The sequence below is a fragment of the Cephus cinctus genome, unplaced genomic scaffold (assembly GCF_000341935.2).
Source record: "Cephus cinctus unplaced genomic scaffold, Ccin1 Ccin1_scaffold0101, whole genome shotgun sequence".
In the NCBI taxonomy this organism is placed as follows: Eukaryota; Metazoa; Arthropoda; class Insecta; order Hymenoptera; family Cephidae; genus Cephus; species Cephus cinctus.
This window is the reverse complement of record NW_014332838.1, coordinates 305,944-322,382: the sequence shown is the minus strand read 5'-3', so window position 1 is coordinate 322,382 and position 16,439 is coordinate 305,944. Positions and strand designations below refer to the sequence as shown.

The 16,439-nt window shown below is 37.5% G+C and overlaps 3 protein-coding genes and 1 long non-coding RNA gene across 7 annotated transcripts; 2 read left to right on the top strand and 2 right to left on the bottom strand.

The window, feature by feature from the left end:
• The first annotated feature begins 814 nt into the window (after positions 1-814).
• LOC107274588 lies at positions 815-5,919 on the top strand. Of its 3 annotated transcripts, none has more exons than XR_001539497.2 (3): positions 815-1,060; positions 3,075-3,338; positions 3,400-5,919. It is a non-coding gene; the product is annotated as an uncharacterized LOC107274588 (long non-coding RNA). The 3 variants fall into 3 exon arrangements; XR_003061900.1 differs by having other exon boundaries at positions 2,006-3,338; XR_003061899.1 differs by lacking the exon at positions 815-1,060 and having other exon boundaries at positions 1,067-3,338.
• Positions 5,920-6,839: 920 nt separating this feature from the next.
• LOC107274715 (phospholipase A2 inhibitor) lies at positions 6,840-10,400 on the bottom strand. Its single transcript, XM_015754129.2, has 4 exons — positions 9,841-10,400; positions 9,358-9,714; positions 8,574-9,175; positions 6,840-8,178 (listed from the first exon to the last, which is right to left on the bottom strand). Exons 1-4 carry the CDS (start codon positions 9,898-9,900, stop codon positions 7,890-7,892), a joined length of 1,308 nt encoding a protein of 435 aa, XP_015609615.1. The 5' UTR covers positions 9,901-10,400; the 3' UTR covers positions 6,840-7,889.
• A 105-nt stretch (positions 10,401-10,505) lies between these two features.
• Positions 10,506-14,275, bottom strand: LOC107274714 (protein C12orf4 homolog). Of its 2 annotated transcripts, none has more exons than XM_015754127.2 (9): positions 13,117-14,275; positions 12,497-12,718; positions 12,198-12,401; positions 12,012-12,127; positions 11,792-11,928; positions 11,433-11,553; positions 11,208-11,326; positions 11,024-11,149; positions 10,506-10,947 (listed from the first exon to the last, which is right to left on the bottom strand). In XM_015754127.2, the coding sequence occupies exons 1-9, from the start codon at positions 13,614-13,616 to the stop codon at positions 10,834-10,836; spliced, it is 1,659 nt and encodes a 552-aa protein (XP_015609613.1). In that variant the 5' UTR covers positions 13,617-14,275; the 3' UTR covers positions 10,506-10,833. The 2 variants fall into 2 exon arrangements, with proteins under 2 accessions (XP_015609613.1, XP_015609614.1); XM_015754128.2 differs by having other exon boundaries at positions 12,198-12,398; positions 13,117-14,214.
• A 125-nt stretch (positions 14,276-14,400) lies between these two features.
• LOC107274718 (SUMO-activating enzyme subunit 1) lies at positions 14,401-16,222 on the top strand. Its single transcript, XM_015754139.2, has 6 exons — positions 14,401-14,604; positions 14,800-14,971; positions 15,045-15,301; positions 15,430-15,605; positions 15,684-15,816; positions 15,925-16,222. Exons 1-6 carry the CDS (start codon positions 14,507-14,509, stop codon positions 16,088-16,090), a joined length of 1,002 nt encoding a protein of 333 aa, XP_015609625.1. The 5' UTR covers positions 14,401-14,506; the 3' UTR covers positions 16,091-16,222.
• The last annotated feature ends 217 nt before the right edge of the window (positions 16,223-16,439 follow it).

Below are 16,439 nucleotides of genomic sequence, written 5' to 3'. Positions count from 1 at the left end.
TGACTGGTGGTTACATTCTACGGTGACAGTGCTGTCTGGTTCTTCATGGGAAACAGATTCTGTATCAACGAAATTTCTATACGTTAGAAGCAAATGACATTGTGATGCAATTTGTCTATGATTACCCAGTGACCTCAATCTCTAGTTTATCCCGTCTAACTTGCTCTTCAAGGTTTCAACAATTGTTAAACTCGTTTTTAAATTCGTTCGTTTCCCCGCAAGACGTGTCATCGAAGCACGTAGTATACCTGCATACGAATATAGTATACTGTATGCAGATCGTCACAAGTCCAGGAAGACATTTGATAATGGATTATATCCTAGGATATAATAGAATATCGAGCAGCGAGATGTCTCGTAGATAAATGTCGTGATAACGCCAGCAAGGTATATTGTTCCATCATCCACCCTCGATTACGCGGATCGAACTATCGCGTGTGTCGTTTGTTTGCTGACGCGTGGCGTCGGAGACAAATGACTCCGTCGCACGGCAGCCATTTTCCTTTTTCATCCTCTGTCGTTCCATCCGTTCTATAAGCTCAAACCTTTCAGCCCTTCATAGTCTTCATAGTCCCGCTTATGTGTATATACATATATATATATATCTACTCACGTTATTTCTCCAGTATACGAGACCAGGTTCTATTCCCTAACTTCATATCCGCTAACTGTATATCTACTGACAGGCATCTTTGTCTTTCTGTCTCCGGCATAGACTTCCCATCTATCTTCGCTCGCGTGCCTGTAAACTTATGTACACGATAATATACATTCGTACTATGTGCATCGAGCATAATACAGTGTACGTGAAATCGCAAACACCATCTGCCATCTATCGGCTTCGCCATTACCTTATTAAATTCCGTTGCGAGAACTTACGAGTCGAAGGCGGCGCCACTGTAGCGGAAAATACTTCGCGCAGACGATTTAATCGCGTGCTCGGAACTCGTGCTGATTTTTCACTGTTTATATCGCGCTGGCTTTTTACCGTAGAAAATGGAGTGAAAAGTGTTTTGCAAAAAAATTGATACTGCTGACTGTATCGCGGCGAGCAGATCGTGTAAGTTGCTTGTGCTTATAAATATAGTGTTGAACTGTGATATTTCTTATGAGTAACATGTCTCGACAATGTTTTAAACATTGAATTTACTGTGGTTAACATGGAGTGGAATCCGTTATGGGTACCCATTATGGCATTGGCATACATGCGAGTAGGGAAGGTCGATGTATCGCTGTGGGATAATCCTCTTTTGGTTGTGCTGTCTATGGGGTGTCTGTACCTAATATGGCGGCTTTATTATTTAACGGCTTTGCTAATGGGAGCTTCCTTCCCTTGTATAGGGACATATGTCTTATAGTATTGCCGAAAGATGGCAGGAGGGAGAGTAGAGCGAGTGATGGTTGCGGCTGTAGTTAAATACATTATTAGATATTGTGCTAATTAGTCACTGAAAATTTTTATTTTATTAGATTATGCTTACGGATACCTAAAATATTGTGATTATCCTGCTGGTACTATAACGCGGATATCTTCGATCATATTGCCCCGTAGTAAAACACAGTATCTATTAGCAGGTATAGAGGTAGTAAAGCGGACAACGCTAACAAAACAGTCTGGTTCTTTATTCAGGTTAGGTATATTTGGATAAGGACAATTTTTGTTTGATTCATCGTTTGGGATATTTGGCACAAATCGAAATTGTCCGAAGCCGAAGTGCTTATTCATTTTTGTATGTATGATGGAAATTTAGATCGATTTCAAGACCCGAGGTAATATTAACTTTGTTGGTCTCCAAAAAATTTTTTATTCATATAAAAATTGAATGCTGCTTTGACTTATAACGAATTTTCTAAATATTTTACAAAAATTTCACTTAAGATATTTAATGATGTGGCTGTCTTACTGTAAATGAAACTCTTGCGGAGGCTCCCCAATGAAAAAGTTAATTTTTGAAAGAAACGGTGTGCAAGTGGCGCCGACCTACGACTCAAGATGTTTACTCAGGAGTTTCAAGCTGGTCGGAGACAGAGGGATGAAATTCGAGGTACCGTTACCGGTGTGGTTCGACCGCAAGGAACCAGGACTCACTGGTACTCCCGCAGGAGCCAAGGAACCTGGCTGTGATCACAGCCCAGGGGCCCGTGGGATGACGGGACGCATCTGCGATGGCGCCACGGCGATTTGTTTATTTTACTTTTGGGAACTTTGACTAACCATCCCTCGCTAGTCAAACTCTGGGGTTAATGAGGTCGTTAACGAAGGCTTAACTAATTCCGCTCTACCACCTAGGTAGGTAGCTAATATGTGAGCCTTTAAGTCTGAACTCAATAACACTGCGTTATCAAACATAAATATCCATGATGGTTTGACGTGGCTGATCTGGCGGTCTTGAGTGAATTCGTTAACGATCGAGTGAATTAGACTAAATTATATAAAGAATTTAACAAAAATTATAGTGTTCACTCGTCAATTAATTATTTTATATTAAAATTTGTTAATCCTAAATCAAAGTCCCTGGCAAAATTAAACATGGTGCAGGTATTTAATTATTCATATCTGACTTTATATGTTATTTATATTTTTCAGCACAGTATGTATTATGTCTGATTTATTCCAATTATACATAGCAGGTTGGCCAACGTTTTCACGGTACTCCGACTTTATTATGATTTTAATCCCGGTTTGCAAATTCGCACAGCGGACCACAATTTCGCGGATGAATCGGCGAGTGCATCGGGTGTCGTTCGACCGTAATATCGTGTCCATTTTACTGAATACATAGAAAATTTTTATATTCCTCTACAGCCATTTTACAACCAAGTACCCATTTCACAAATTGTACGCATGACATATCACGCTTCAAACCTTGACATACGTACTTCTTGTAGAAAAATATTAAATCGAGGGTTTATTTTGGTACACCGTATTCCCATACTGTTTCCTACTCTTAATAAGTAACATTCCAGTCATACCTATAGTCGTTGAAGAAAAAGATTGAAAAAAAAAAAGAAAAAGTATGTTCGCAAGTAAATGCACTCCCAGAGAAGACAGGGGCTATTCTTGTTGTCTTTAGGGGTGGCGCTCGTCAATCCGAGAGACGTCAAGACGAAACGTGGTGGCGCCAGGAATGAAGTATAGAAACGCAGCCAGCGCAGGAAGTGCCGGGAACTCGATATCGCCGGCAGCAAATACGTCTTCCAAGCTGTTTGTTGTTACATCTTAGTCTGGCGAACGGGTGGCCTTTTAAAAGCGACAACTTTTCAACAAATTCTCCAGCTCTTAAACGATTTTCCAAGGACAACTATAGGATTCGCAAATCATTTTAAACATCTGTGCAGTAAGTATCAAACGTACTATAGACTAAACTCGTATAGTATACACAATATAAAAAATTTCAGGAATACCAAATGGGAATAGGAAGTATTTGATAAAACAGTGGAGACTGGACGCCATGATGATGGGACGGAGGAAAGGAAAGTTTTGGACATATTTCAAGTTTACGATACCACTCGACTCAGGGCAGTCAATAAAGTTATCGATCCAAAGTGGTCCCCCGTTTGTCGATCCCGTGTAAACTTGCACCAGGTCGTCTCATGGAGACGCTACGTATAGATGAACGGTGCAGGCAGGTTGGCGAATTGTCGTCAGTCGTACAAGCGACAGGTTCTCTTGCCTTTACTACAGTAGTAGGTGTAGACTTCATAGAAACCATAGAGTACAGAGCGAAGAGTACGTACTGTACCTACTGTACCCAGCACCTTCAAAGTCCAGGTCTATAAGGGCTGCACCGACAATAAACTATGCAAATGCGAAATGCACTGGACAAGTACACAGGGAGGTCACATCTGGAAGTAATTACGAAGGGGATGGATGGATGGTCCTTGGCTCAGGTGCAAAACTTTTAAGGAGGGTATCCTCGCGAACGTGAGGATTCCCCAGGAACCGGGATTACCGTTGGTATGCTCTTTAGGTATTGCTTGCGAAAGAAGTCGCGATACGATCTTCTGTTGTGTCGCCATAACCTGCTACGTTCATGTTTCTGCTCCGATCCCATGAAATATTTTGTTTTACACGGATGAACATAGATTTTCGCTCTTTTTCAATTTTCATGTATCGAGTTAGTACAGAAATTAATCAAGCATATATCTGTGCTAAATTATCAGAACTGTCTCATATTTTTTTTGTCGTGATAAATCTAGCAATCTGTAATTATTTTCTTTTACCTGTAAATATATCAGTAATTAATTATTTAACCTGGCGTAGAACGTCACGCGAGCATTACCCGCTTTCGATTAAAAGACCGATTGTAATTATCGCGTTTCACACGTACACGAATGAAAAATTAATAAGTCTTGTACAGCGTATCACTGTCTTTTATTTAATAGTAATATCTAAAGTTACCTCACATACGTGTCAGAATTAGCATATCTAACCTCAAAATTTGTATATCTAGCCTCAAGCGTTGAATAATTTTGATGTCACTATGTAAATGCTACGAATCTTAGAATACATAAGTACTGTACTATAAGGTATCATGTATTGCACGGAGTGAGATGGAAACCGAGAAAATTATTTTCGTGTAATCTGCCGATTTCGGATAATATTAGTAATACACAGTATCCCCGAGGAACGTGCCTTCTCTCGAATTGCGGGGACTTGGGGTACCAGCTCGGGTACGATCCAAGAAATGGAAGTAGGTATTTAAGAAGCATTCACCTATTTGGCATTGTAAGCCGGACACTTTTCGACAACTGACACGAAAGATCGCCGAGAGGATCGGTATTGATCGTAAGCGGCTTGCTCGGTGGGTTTTACCTTTGTGCCCTGGGTACGGAGTATTTGTGTCCCGCAGTTCACACCTTGGCATAATGCCGCGTCCGAAAAGCAGGACACATTTGGCAACCATTATATCCGACTACGGGGCTCCGACAACCCCCTTCGACTCGCTACTGTATTATATCCCGATCTATGTAAAATGGGGAAGCGTGTACACGCTCGTGCATATATATCTATATACACATGTATATACGACATTACGTAGTAGGAATAATGTATCCCTCGTCCATTTAAACGAGCCTTGCGCCATGTTATAGGTCGCCTAGAGGATCAAAGTTGCCATATTTTTTTTAAGAACTCGTCACAATCGACTAATCATTGATAAGAATTGAACGCGCGTTAGCCAGTATACAAATATTGTTACCAATTTATCTTCGTTCGTTTTTTAATCCTGTATCCATAATTTTCTCGTTATTTTATTAATCGTGCGTTCGCGACATGATCGCCTCTTTTTATTGTGACTGCGAATTTTTTTTAACGTCCAATGTTAATTATTGTTTCTTGCTTTTTTTTTTATTTCCTCCATCAGTTTTCATCGCCGCGATATACGTTCGGTACTCTTATTGTTAGACAAAGGCGCAGTTGTCGAAAGCATGACTACTGGGGATAACAAAAAAAAATATATCTTCTTTACGTATTACATGTATACAGAGAGGAGTGCGTTTATGTTTTGTATAGGGTTCCATAAGTTCATCGCGGGCGCGCTGATGCGTATGTAATCCCGTGATGCTTACCGATAGCATCATGGGTTTTATTTTCATTATTCATTTGTTCGACGTTCCCCATGGACGGTCGCAGGCTTACACGCATAACCCCATGTTTCCTTGTCGGTTTAATCAGATAAAACCCACAGGCCAAAATCGGTGTGCACATACTATATAGGTACTGTACCTACTATGACGTATGGATGTGTATACATATGTACAATATATATATAATATAATGCATAAAAATCCTGTTCCCGTATACATAGAAATCAACAAATCCTAGAAAAATGTGTACAGAGCATTATGGTGGTTCATGGCCGCTAGTATTACCACCGTAGTAATTCAAATGGATAAAGACGTAATGTTAAATAAGAAGAGGAGTTGAATTATTATAATAATTTTTTTATCAACAGTTTAATAATACACGACTTAAGCTGATTAATCCAGCTGGTTCTGTAGAGAGATCGACGCGGAGTCGTCCAATTAAAAAATCCAAGTGCTGACAAGTGCCAAGAAGAATGGCCGGTTTAACGAATTGTGAATCAAGACCTCGATAACGGGATTAACTCTAATCAGTACCTCTCCAGTTGATGAGTGTGTATATATATATATATATATCAAGTTGAAAAATTATCCAAGAAAAAGTCTCGTTCGCGTAGTTTTCTTTATTTTTAAAAAATTATTTTTACCGTAATCTTCGTACGAGGTTATCGTGGGTGTTCGCCATTATTCCTCGGTCCTCGTTCACGTATAGCTGATACCATAAGGTGGGTTTATAAATATCGTAGTGTCGCTATGTGCTGGTAGGCAGGGGATCATTTTTCCAGAGCATCGCTCTTTGCCAAATTGGCTCCAACGGAATCTCGAATTACGGACACTCGACACGAAGCCTGCACTACTCCCAGGATGCCCAAAAGAAGTCTATAATATTCCATTGAGCGAGATCGCTATAATCGAGATGCTGTGGGGCCTCTGGACCTCTATAGTTCGCTATAATATCCAGCCATGGAGGTAGGATACGCGCAGTGTTCCAAGTTCAGACGCGCTGTAACCTAATAGGCTTCCCATAGGAAGATCATACTTCGGTACAAAGGCTGATCGCTACATCGCACGCGATCATGGACCACGTCACAGAAACTGACGATCTTCATAGCACCATTTGGTCGTAAGCCAAAATCACGTGCGTGTACCGAATTCTTGACTTAGGACAAAGACCCCTAGCTGGCGTAGCCATAGGGCGGATTTTGTATAGGCGTCGAGGGATGAATTTAATATATGAATCTATACACAACTTGTATTTCATATTATCAATGGTACGTTTTTTTTAATTATTGAACAATATCTTTAACAATTCTATACATATAAATGGTCTATTAAAAAATTTCGTCATGGCGAAGCGTTTCGAAAAATTTCATTTCAAATATATTTCGATACTATGTATAATGCACGATAAATTGAGCCAAAGTATAACACAGCCTTTATGTTAAATCTTGCGACTTATGAAACAGTCTAGTCGATACTTTTATATCGAAAGCATATGGCCTTCTTTGAAATCTAGGTACTCATAGATTTCTCATTATTATCTCATTCAACGAGTCGAACGTAACCACTCATCCAGGGGTCGGTAACTAGCCCATCGAAGACCCTCAGCGGCGCCATCTTTCTTTTCGAAAGAGAGTCGGAGGTAAAAAAAGGAAGATGGAATCCCGCATTCCATTCAGAGGCAATCAGGCATCCCGGTTCTTTATGCTGTGCAGAAGTTCTTTACATCCAGCGTGCACTCAAGGACGACGGCAAAAGGGGTTTTTCCAACGGAGGCTAGTAACACGGTAAGAAGAAACTTTATTCGAAAACAGAAGGCGCCGCATTGTGGAGATACCGTGAATAGCACTTGGTATGGTCGAGAGCAGGTATTCCTCGATAGGAATGTTACGTGCCGTACGCGAATGCACACACGTTCACTCAACGTTTACCCTTCTATTCGCAACAGTGACGTGCCGCCACCTAATAAACCTAATTCATCTTGCTCGAGGACGTTTATATTCTATTTCAAATTATTCGCGCCTCACTTCTCTTTCGAGAGATACTCGAGTCCTGTATGTACACGTGTTTGTATCAATTGTACAAAAGTTCGACTTTGTTAAAGTGAAGGTAGCGGAAAAGGTTTCAATACGAATTGAAGTTTCTGACATCTTTTTTCACGTAGGAAAGATGGCGTGGCGAAGGGACTTACGGTTGTTCGTGTATTCTTTACAATGGGTGGCAATTGTTTTTCCTTTTTTTCCGATTATTTCAATGCTGATTTCATATAAGTATTTCTCGAATGTTTAATTCAGTGGTCATTATTAAAATCCATCGCGTGATTCATCGTCGGCTAATATTCTAACCAGATTGTCTGTTGACTCCATGACGTTTGTGTACGTTACTGTATCTCGTCTTTTTCTTCGTAGCAGCCATTGAGTTAGAGGTCCTCTTGCTACGAAGAACACGGTGGCCAGGATGCCAGCTAGGATTAGTACCAGGACGCAGGCCCATAGAGCTAGATACAGGTCGCTCGATAGAAATTCGCATTGCAGCTCGTGTGATGGGATGCTGCTTAACTGTTTGTTCTCATGCACTTTTGGAGAGCTGCATCTACAAATGGATAAACGAGACGGTTGGATCATTTGAACATTTGATTATGATATATTGATTAGAGTTACCTTACTTATTAGATCATATTAATGACTAGTTAAAAAAATAAATACACATTTAAGTCAATATATAAACATTTTTAAATGCCAATTGATTATGACGTTTGACGTTGAGATGACGTTTAGAAGGAATTCAAAGAAGTTACTTTTTTATGACCTTGTGTCTTCTTGGTGGGTTAGAAAAGTTATATAACGATAGCTGAACGCCATCTAGAGACAGTCTGTGAAACATCAGGAATTGAAATAAGGATACGTTTAAAGATGTTGTGTTTACTTGGTACGTGGACATTTATTGTGTTTTACGAGGAAGATAAATTATAAAAATGGTGTATTTACCTTATCTCGCTACTTGGATTGTTTGTGTTGTTCAGTGACAAAACCCATTGCATATTGCAATCGCATGTCCAAGGGTTACCACCCAGTCGCACTATGTGCGTTCTCTGCATTATTGGCTGAAGGTAAACATCAATGGTGTTCAGGGAGTCATTCTCGACCGACAACTCGGATAGATGCGGTAGCAAATCATTTCTTGGTGGCCATACACGTAATTGTACTAAATTCTTGCATCTTGATATCGATAAGACATTAAGTTTCGTGAAATTTTCAAAATCATTTAAAGCCACTGATGTTACGTTTGGCATATCGTTCATATATAACTCTAATAAATTCGGTAATATTACATTCCCTACATAGAAGATATTCGTACCAGAAATATCGAGGGATTCGAGGCTTGTCGGTAAAGCAGGAATCGTTTCGATAGGGTTATAAGAGATATTTAGATTGAGTAGGCTCGATAAGGGTTGAAAGAGCGAATCGGGAAAGTAATTAGCAGAGATATTTTCCAAATTCAAATGCGTCAGTAAACTTAAGTTTGAAAATGCGTTCTCGTGTATACCGTTTCCTATGGGATTACTTGCCATTGATAAGTTATTTAATTTCTGAAAAAAATAATGTTCGGTTTAAAGGAAATGTATACCAGGTTATTCAGCCCAAACTCATCACCTTAACATGGTTTTACCATAAGACTCAAATGGGCGTGCTAATTTCAGGTGGTGCGTTTCTACTGAATAAACCTGTATATGTTTATATATTCTTTCAAATGGATGCCATTATCGTATACCTGCATATGTTCCAGCATCGTTTCGTTCACTCCTGTAAGTCTATTCCAAGAGAGATCTAATACTTGAAGATTAGGTATGCGATGATTTAATGAATCTTCACTGATATATTCCAGATGATTATGACTCACATTTAGTACTATCAAATTGTATTCTTCCTTGCAAAGGAAAAAGAATCTTTGAAGGTGATTATATGACAAGTCTAGCGTTCTAAGCGCATCGAGATTCGCAGAGCAGTCGAGAAAACTGTCAAAGTTATTGTTGTGTAGAATCAGATCAGTTACTTCATGTAGATTAATGTGAGCTTGAAGTTCCAAAAAGAATTTTTCTTTAGTGAGTGAATGCGATGATAGATCTAGCTGTAAGGTAAATGAAAGTAAATTGAAAAACGGAAGACTCAAAGCCATCTATTAAAAACGAAATTTCTTTTTAATGAGCAATTTAACAAAAAAAATTAAAGAAAAATTTTATTTTTTTACACTTACCCTTTTTTCCATAGTCGAGACTGCGATGAATCCCAAAACGATGAAAATGCGAATCCACATTTTGATAAGATCGAATTACAATAAATGCTTAAGATGTGTTTGCGACGTGCGCGAGTTTCACTGAGTTGCCTAGTTTGAACTAATAAGTCTTCCACATAAGAATCCAGGGAACTACGTAGAATTCATTTGTGGCAGACGTGTGATTATTTCGAAATCGCAAGGCTAATGCACCACTTTTTTTTTGATAAATTTCGATAAATCCCTCTACCGTTCATATAACACCCTTGTTAAATTTAATTGTTTTTTGAACACAATCGCAAGCATGATTGCGCGTATTTTTTTCAATTGAAATACATACTAACTATGAGGATAACTTTTCTTGCTCTACTGTACATATCGAATATCACGACGGTGCTTGCGAAATTTGCAACTATAATTAGCAAAAAGGGAGCGTGATCTTTCACGACGTTTGATGTTGCTCTCGGGAAAATACTCTGGGATGAACATTTAAAATGGTTGCGTATCTCATGGAAACGTTTTTGAAAAAATGACGGCAAGTGATAAGGAGACTTTATCACAGTACCACGCGTGAGTTGCTGATAATATTATATCATTTTATACTGACCCATCGATGCTCGATAAACAGTTGCAGTCTGTGTTAATTCTATGATACCAATTACTATTGTATATTGTGCATGGCTGGTAGTTAATTAAATATTTTCATGATAGTAACGACAAAACGTAGCTGATTGAAGAAAGAATTTTCTAGTGGTTTTCCCAGTAGCATCCATATTCAATTATGTGATTGTCACGTTTATCTGCTTTTGGAAATCCGCCGCCTTAATATACATAAACAAAGAGCTCATTAAGATTCAGTCTGTTTATTGACTGAATCATATCGCACACAGTGAATGGACGTAGGAATGATATTCTATACATTGTAACAAAATGTATTTTTTTCAATATTCACTAAAGCGCAGTTAGATACTGCAATTACTTTTTCGGTGTCTGTGGATTACTGCTGGCTTTGAATACTAGAGACTTTGAAACGCGGAATATGCTTGGTAGCATCGTTGCCAGGGTTCCAAAGACTTCCTCGGACATTCCCTATAAGAATAATATGTTACAAATTTATTACGAAACATAACATAGATATAAGTATATTTAACGATTTGTAATTAACCTTTGGTACGAGAAATTGTAAATTCTTTAATTCGGCTCTGCCCCAAGAAGCCATCTCTATTATGAAACCTTTTACACATTTGAAAACCAATTCTGCTCTTTTGGTACACCATTCGACCGTCATGTCCTACAAAAAGTTTCAGGTTTTAATACAGGATTTCCATTTTCCCATATTTTTTATTTACCTCTGTCATTTCATGAACGAGCAAAACGGGAATCGTTAGTGTAGTGATATCGTTACTGCAGGCTAGTTTTAGGATATTCCTCAAACCTAAAATTGCTGGATGCCTTGAGTTTATGTCACCTGCAACGCAATACTATATTAAGAGAATGTTAAGTGTGGTAGGTAACTAAAAACTACGGAAGCGGTATGGGTATTTCCAGTTATTTCAACAAAAAAATAATCCTACCTGATCTAAGAGAATCATGGACGACCATGTGGAAAATAACGTGAACTTGAGCCAAATTTGAGTGTCTTGTAATAAATACGTCTCCAGTCTGCAAACTTTTACTGGTTGTTGATTTTTTTGTCTGCTAACAGAAGATTACATTAATTGCTTCATCATCGTATTAGTAGAGAACAACTACAGTAAAACCATTGTATAGTCATTAGCAGCACGATAATTAATTTATTAACTATCTAGTTATGCGTCGCAAGGATGTTGAAAAGTCAGGGAAACGATCAAAATGCACGAAGATTTAGTATTTGGCCTGATTCTTGAAATATCAGACAGAATTTTGAAAAACTGTAATTGTCACTTCATTTGACCTGAGGATCGCTGCCTTCTCTGTGATGAGCTTGTCTCCACGCAACAGCTTCCTTGACGTCCTCTCGTATTTTTTCCAGCTGATCATCAATTGGTGGGAAGTGAAACTCTGTCGTTAGCTGACATATGGAACAAAGTTCTGCAAGACGGTTAAACTTGATATTAAAGAAAGTTGAAACGCGTGCTAATTTATGATTTTACAGATAGGATATTTTGAAATACCTTTTGTTATCCCAGAATAACTTCCCACGTGATTGTCACTTAAAACAACCAAGCCGCACAGATCATTCGAATATAATCCCAGGGCAGTTTGCAATCTCTGTGGAGTTGGATCCATGCTGTGAAAAGTTATATTTACTACATCATTGTAATACCTACAAATTAGTATACTTGTGAAGTTTAACAAACCCAGAGTTGTTTGGTTTTGTACGACAAAAGTCTAGGACGTCGCCAGTTAGTATACGAATATTGTGCATCTGCTTCATCTGACTTCCTACATGAGTGGTAAAGCTCTCTTCGAGTTGTGGAAATTCTGCAGTATTTTTGTCTTCATTATTATTAATAGTGTAAAAGCCTGGGCGCATTGGTAGCATTGGTATCATAGGAGAGCTTCTGTGTTAATTGTAAAGAATAATACAATTATCGTTAGGCCTTATTGTCTTGGTTTGAACTCCATATTGAACCTTTAGATATATTAGAGAACATACACTGGAGTTGGTAACATGTTGGTTTGCTGCTCTTCTAATAATCTCATAATCCAATTTCGGTACTGTCGTCTTTGCTCCAATTTTAAAGCGTCAACTCTAGATCCCCAGTGGCCTTGTAATAAACTCTGCTCCTCAAAGTGTCGTGCTGTCATTTCATTGATAGATTTTTCGGTAGAGCCAGATTCAAGCGTTTCCACGGCCATGTGCGTTTCCTCTGTTTGCCTGTAAAATATGATTTATGATATATCCCGTTTCTTTTATGCTTGTCCTAAGTTTTAACTAATATGTTTACTAATACAGCATCAACTAAGGTAGCAGAACAATAGTGATTCGAATAACAGGCAATAGGTAACTAAGGTCGAAAGAGCAATAGTATAAAACTTGTGCCACATTTCTTAAGAGACAAATGATATTAAGTCCATCATTGGGAAACTTCATTAAATGCTCTTTTGAAATAGATAAGAAGCAAAGTGGATGTTCACAATTGTTACAAACATTACTACAATTAACAAAGATTCATTAACGGATTACAGGTTTTTATTGAAGAAAATAGAATGCATAGTTTGATGAGTAATACTAGGAAGTTCATATTATGATGTAGAAATGAAAGTGGTATTAACTGTTTTGTTAAACGCTCAATGTCCTTGTCTCTTGTTTGAATAACTTCAGTGACCGCTTTTCCAAATTCATGTTCAGCTTGTAGAATTGGTTCCAAAGATGGCGAATGAACTAATTTGTGGTAAGCTGCTGCAAACAGCTCTTCATCAGTTGTTCCCACTGGTTCTGCGTATTCAACCGTTTTTTGTTTATAAATCTTTTCCCAATTTTTTATTATATCTTCAATGTCCAATGTTCCTTTTCTAGCAGCATCAATGAGCTTCTCTGCCTGTTCATCGTGAAATTGGAGTGTTAATTCATGGACAGCTTGCTCAAGTGCTTTTAACAAATCAGTCTCAACATAACATGGCAATTTAAATGCAGTCATTATGCGATGCATTAATTCTTTTATGGAGCCTCTGTATGGAATTTTTAAAGGAATTTCCAATGTGTACTCTTGATTGGTTGTACATGTTGGAAACTTAAATGTAAATATCTTCTCAACATAGCTTTCCTCAGCCATATTGTTACTTTTCTTGCTTTCACTTTTAATTTCTGATGATATACTCCAAAATCAATGATATCAATCTTTTTTATTCACTACGTTATAATAACGTATGGATAGTATAGACAATGAAATATCAAATCAATTTGCAACTATTATATACATTGGCATAACAATTTTGGTTGGATAAACTAAAATCTCATAGTCATTAAAGCTTCAGATCAACTACAGCCAAGCATTTGATTTAATTTGGCAATGAACAGTTTTCTTAGAGGATAGCTTTCATGACATACAGCGTAAAAGTGCAAAGATAATTCAAAGTCTGTTTTGCCATTACACTCATTGTTGTAAAAAATGCAATTATGTATAGCTGAGTGTATTATCATCACTTTACAAGTAATAATTTGCAATCAAACGTTTTCTCCTTGTACACATATGAACGAGCGCTGCGTATATTTTTACTGTTATTGTCACGTTGGTTCATTATTGTTCATTATATAGCATCTCTGCCTTTCAAGCACATAATTATTAATCCGTACACATTGTACGTACACATGCACAATTGACAGAACCAAAGAAAAGTTTATTTGACGCCCCCTTTGACACCTCTCGTGTTGTTAATTACAAGCTGCCAACATAGAATGTAATAAAGTTTTCATTGCCTTTGTGTAGCAATACTTGTCAAGAACATTTCGCTGTTATACTTCACATGACTTGTATGCAACAATGAATGTAATTTATATTTTATTTTAATGAGTATGAATTTCATTATGTTCGGTGATTTAGCACAAATTTATTTTTTAAAATTATTTGATACAGTTGGTAGCACTGATTTGTATATCGCGCATTATTTGGGCACCCGGTCTTCAACGGTCGAAAGGTTTTTGTGATTTATCAATATTTTCACGATGGTAGATCAAAGAGATGATATTATTGAGCTTACCGATGCCGAAGCTGAACTTTACGATAGACAAATTCGTTTATGGGGATTAGAATCTCAGAAACGGTAAGTGTAGTGTTACCTTAACCTATGAATACGCCGGCATGGGGAACATGTAAGAATATTATATAAAATATATTCTTCAAAGAATAGTATTGCGACTATACAGTGGGTTATGTCATAATTTAGATGTAATAATATGGATTACTTGCATGTAGTCTCTATAATTATATTACAATCATATCACATTTCATTTCACAGGTTGCGCTCTGCAAATATCTTACTAGCAGGGTTGAATGGATTCATTGCTGAAGTTGCTAAGAATATTATTTTAGCAGGAGTAAAGTCTGTCACTTTTTTGGATCATAGGGATCTTCGAATCGAGGATACGTGTTCGCAGTTTCTTGCTCCAAAAACGCAACTTGGAAAAAATGTAAGTAAGAATTTGTTTTTTCATTGAAAAAGAAACATGTTTTTATAAACTCTGATAATATATTTATTTTCAGAGAGCTGAGGCATCTTTACAAAAAGCACAAAATTTGAATCCTATGGTTGTAGTTAGCGCAGATACTGAGAAGATAGATGATAAGCCAGATTCATTCTTCAAAAATTTTGATGTTGTGTGCGTTTCCGAATGTACCATTACACAAATACAACGGATTAATGCTGCTTGTCGTAAATACAATGTCAAATTTTTTGTTGGTGACGTGTGGGGAAGTTTTGGATATACATTTGCTGATCTAGGAACACATGAATTTGTTGAGTAAGTATAGAATAAAATCATATTCCATACATCTTAATAATAATCCTCGTTTATATGATAAATCATTTTAATTTCGAATTATTGAGCGAGTTTGTACTAAAGTTATTCCATTCATTTACAATCCATAGGGATGTGGTTCAGTCTAAAAAAATGCAAGTATCAGAAGGTGGTGAACCAGGTGGCAAAGGAAAGTTTGAAAATATAGTAACAACGGTAAAGAGAACAATAAAGTTCACTCCATTTGATAATATCTTAAACGCCCAGAAACTTCCCAAAGAGTCTGAAACATATTACCTTCTAAGAAGTAAGTTTCTCAAATTAATAAATCACTTTAGATAAGCTAATATTATGGAATAGTCTTAAAGTGCTCTTTGATTGTCAGTAATGCTCAACTACCGAGAAAAATATGGCACGGATCCGTTACCAAGTGAAAGGGACAACGAGAATTTGAAAAATGAAGTGACCGCCATCATTGAAAAATATAATCTATGCGACAGCATAAACAACTTGGTAACGTAAGTAGATTGTCATTCAATGAGTAAATGAAACAAGTATCTTCTAACTTTTATAAGCATACATAAATATCATAATCTTTCCCGCTACTAATCGTGGGGTTATTTTAGAGGTGACCTTTACGCTCAAATCAGCCCGGTATGCGCTATCGTAGGGGGTGTAATGGGACAGGAAATAATCAAGACAGTCTCTCAGAAGGAAGCACCCCATAATAATCTTTTCCTTTTCAACCCCGATACAATGTGTGGAAAGATTTTGAATCTGGGTAAAAAGTGATAAAAGTAGTATTAAGCGTTAAAGTAGGTTAAATCATCAAAAGAATAATTAATATGATATCATTAAATACAACGTTTGTAAATTCCCAAACAAAATTTCATAAACAAAATAAAGAACAAGACTTTGTACGTACATCGTACCACTGATTATCGAACGAAAAGTGGGCAGAGCAAACAATGAAATCATATAGGTAAAATTATTCTTTGATTTAGTACCTGCAGCCGTTCGTCAACAAAACCAACCCAAACGACATCGTTACGCACTTAATATCGTGCGTGACCGTCAATCGGATTGGTTTGTGAAGAAAATTGTTTCCGTCGAGAAATAATAAATAATAAAAGCCTCGCTC

Excerpts from the sequence above, each read along its gene's own strand:
- LOC107274715 (XM_015754129.2), bottom strand. The coding sequence starts at position 9,900 with ATGTGGATTCGCATTTTCATCGTTTTGGGATTCATCGCAGTCTCGACT. Across the intron at positions 9,715-9,840 it reads TCTCGACTATGGAAAAAAGG|CTAGATCTATCATCGCATTC; the intron begins GTAAGTGTAAAA and ends TTTACCTTACAG. Across the intron at positions 9,176-9,357 it reads CGATGCTGGAACATATGCAG|AAATTAAATAACTTATCAAT; the intron begins GTATACGATAAT and ends TATTTTTTTCAG.
- LOC107274718 (XM_015754139.2), top strand. The coding sequence starts at position 14,507 with ATGGTAGATCAAAGAGATGATATTATTGAGCTTACCGATGCCGAAGCT. Across the intron at positions 14,605-14,799 it reads GGATTAGAATCTCAGAAACG|GTTGCGCTCTGCAAATATCT; the intron begins GTAAGTGTAGTG and ends TTCATTTCACAG. Across the intron at positions 15,302-15,429 it reads GGAACACATGAATTTGTTGA|GGATGTGGTTCAGTCTAAAA; the intron begins GTAAGTATAGAA and ends TACAATCCATAG.
- LOC107274714 (XM_015754127.2), bottom strand. The coding sequence starts at position 13,616 with ATGGCTGAGGAAAGCTATGTTGAGAAGATATTTACATTTAAGTTTCCA. Across the intron at positions 11,327-11,432 it reads CCATGATTCTCTTAGATCAG|GTGACATAAACTCAAGGCAT; the intron begins GTAGGATTATTT and ends ATTGCGTTGCAG. Across the intron at positions 10,948-11,023 it reads TACAATTTCTCGTACCAAAG|GGAATGTCCGAGGAAGTCTT; the intron begins GTTAATTACAAA and ends TTATTCTTATAG.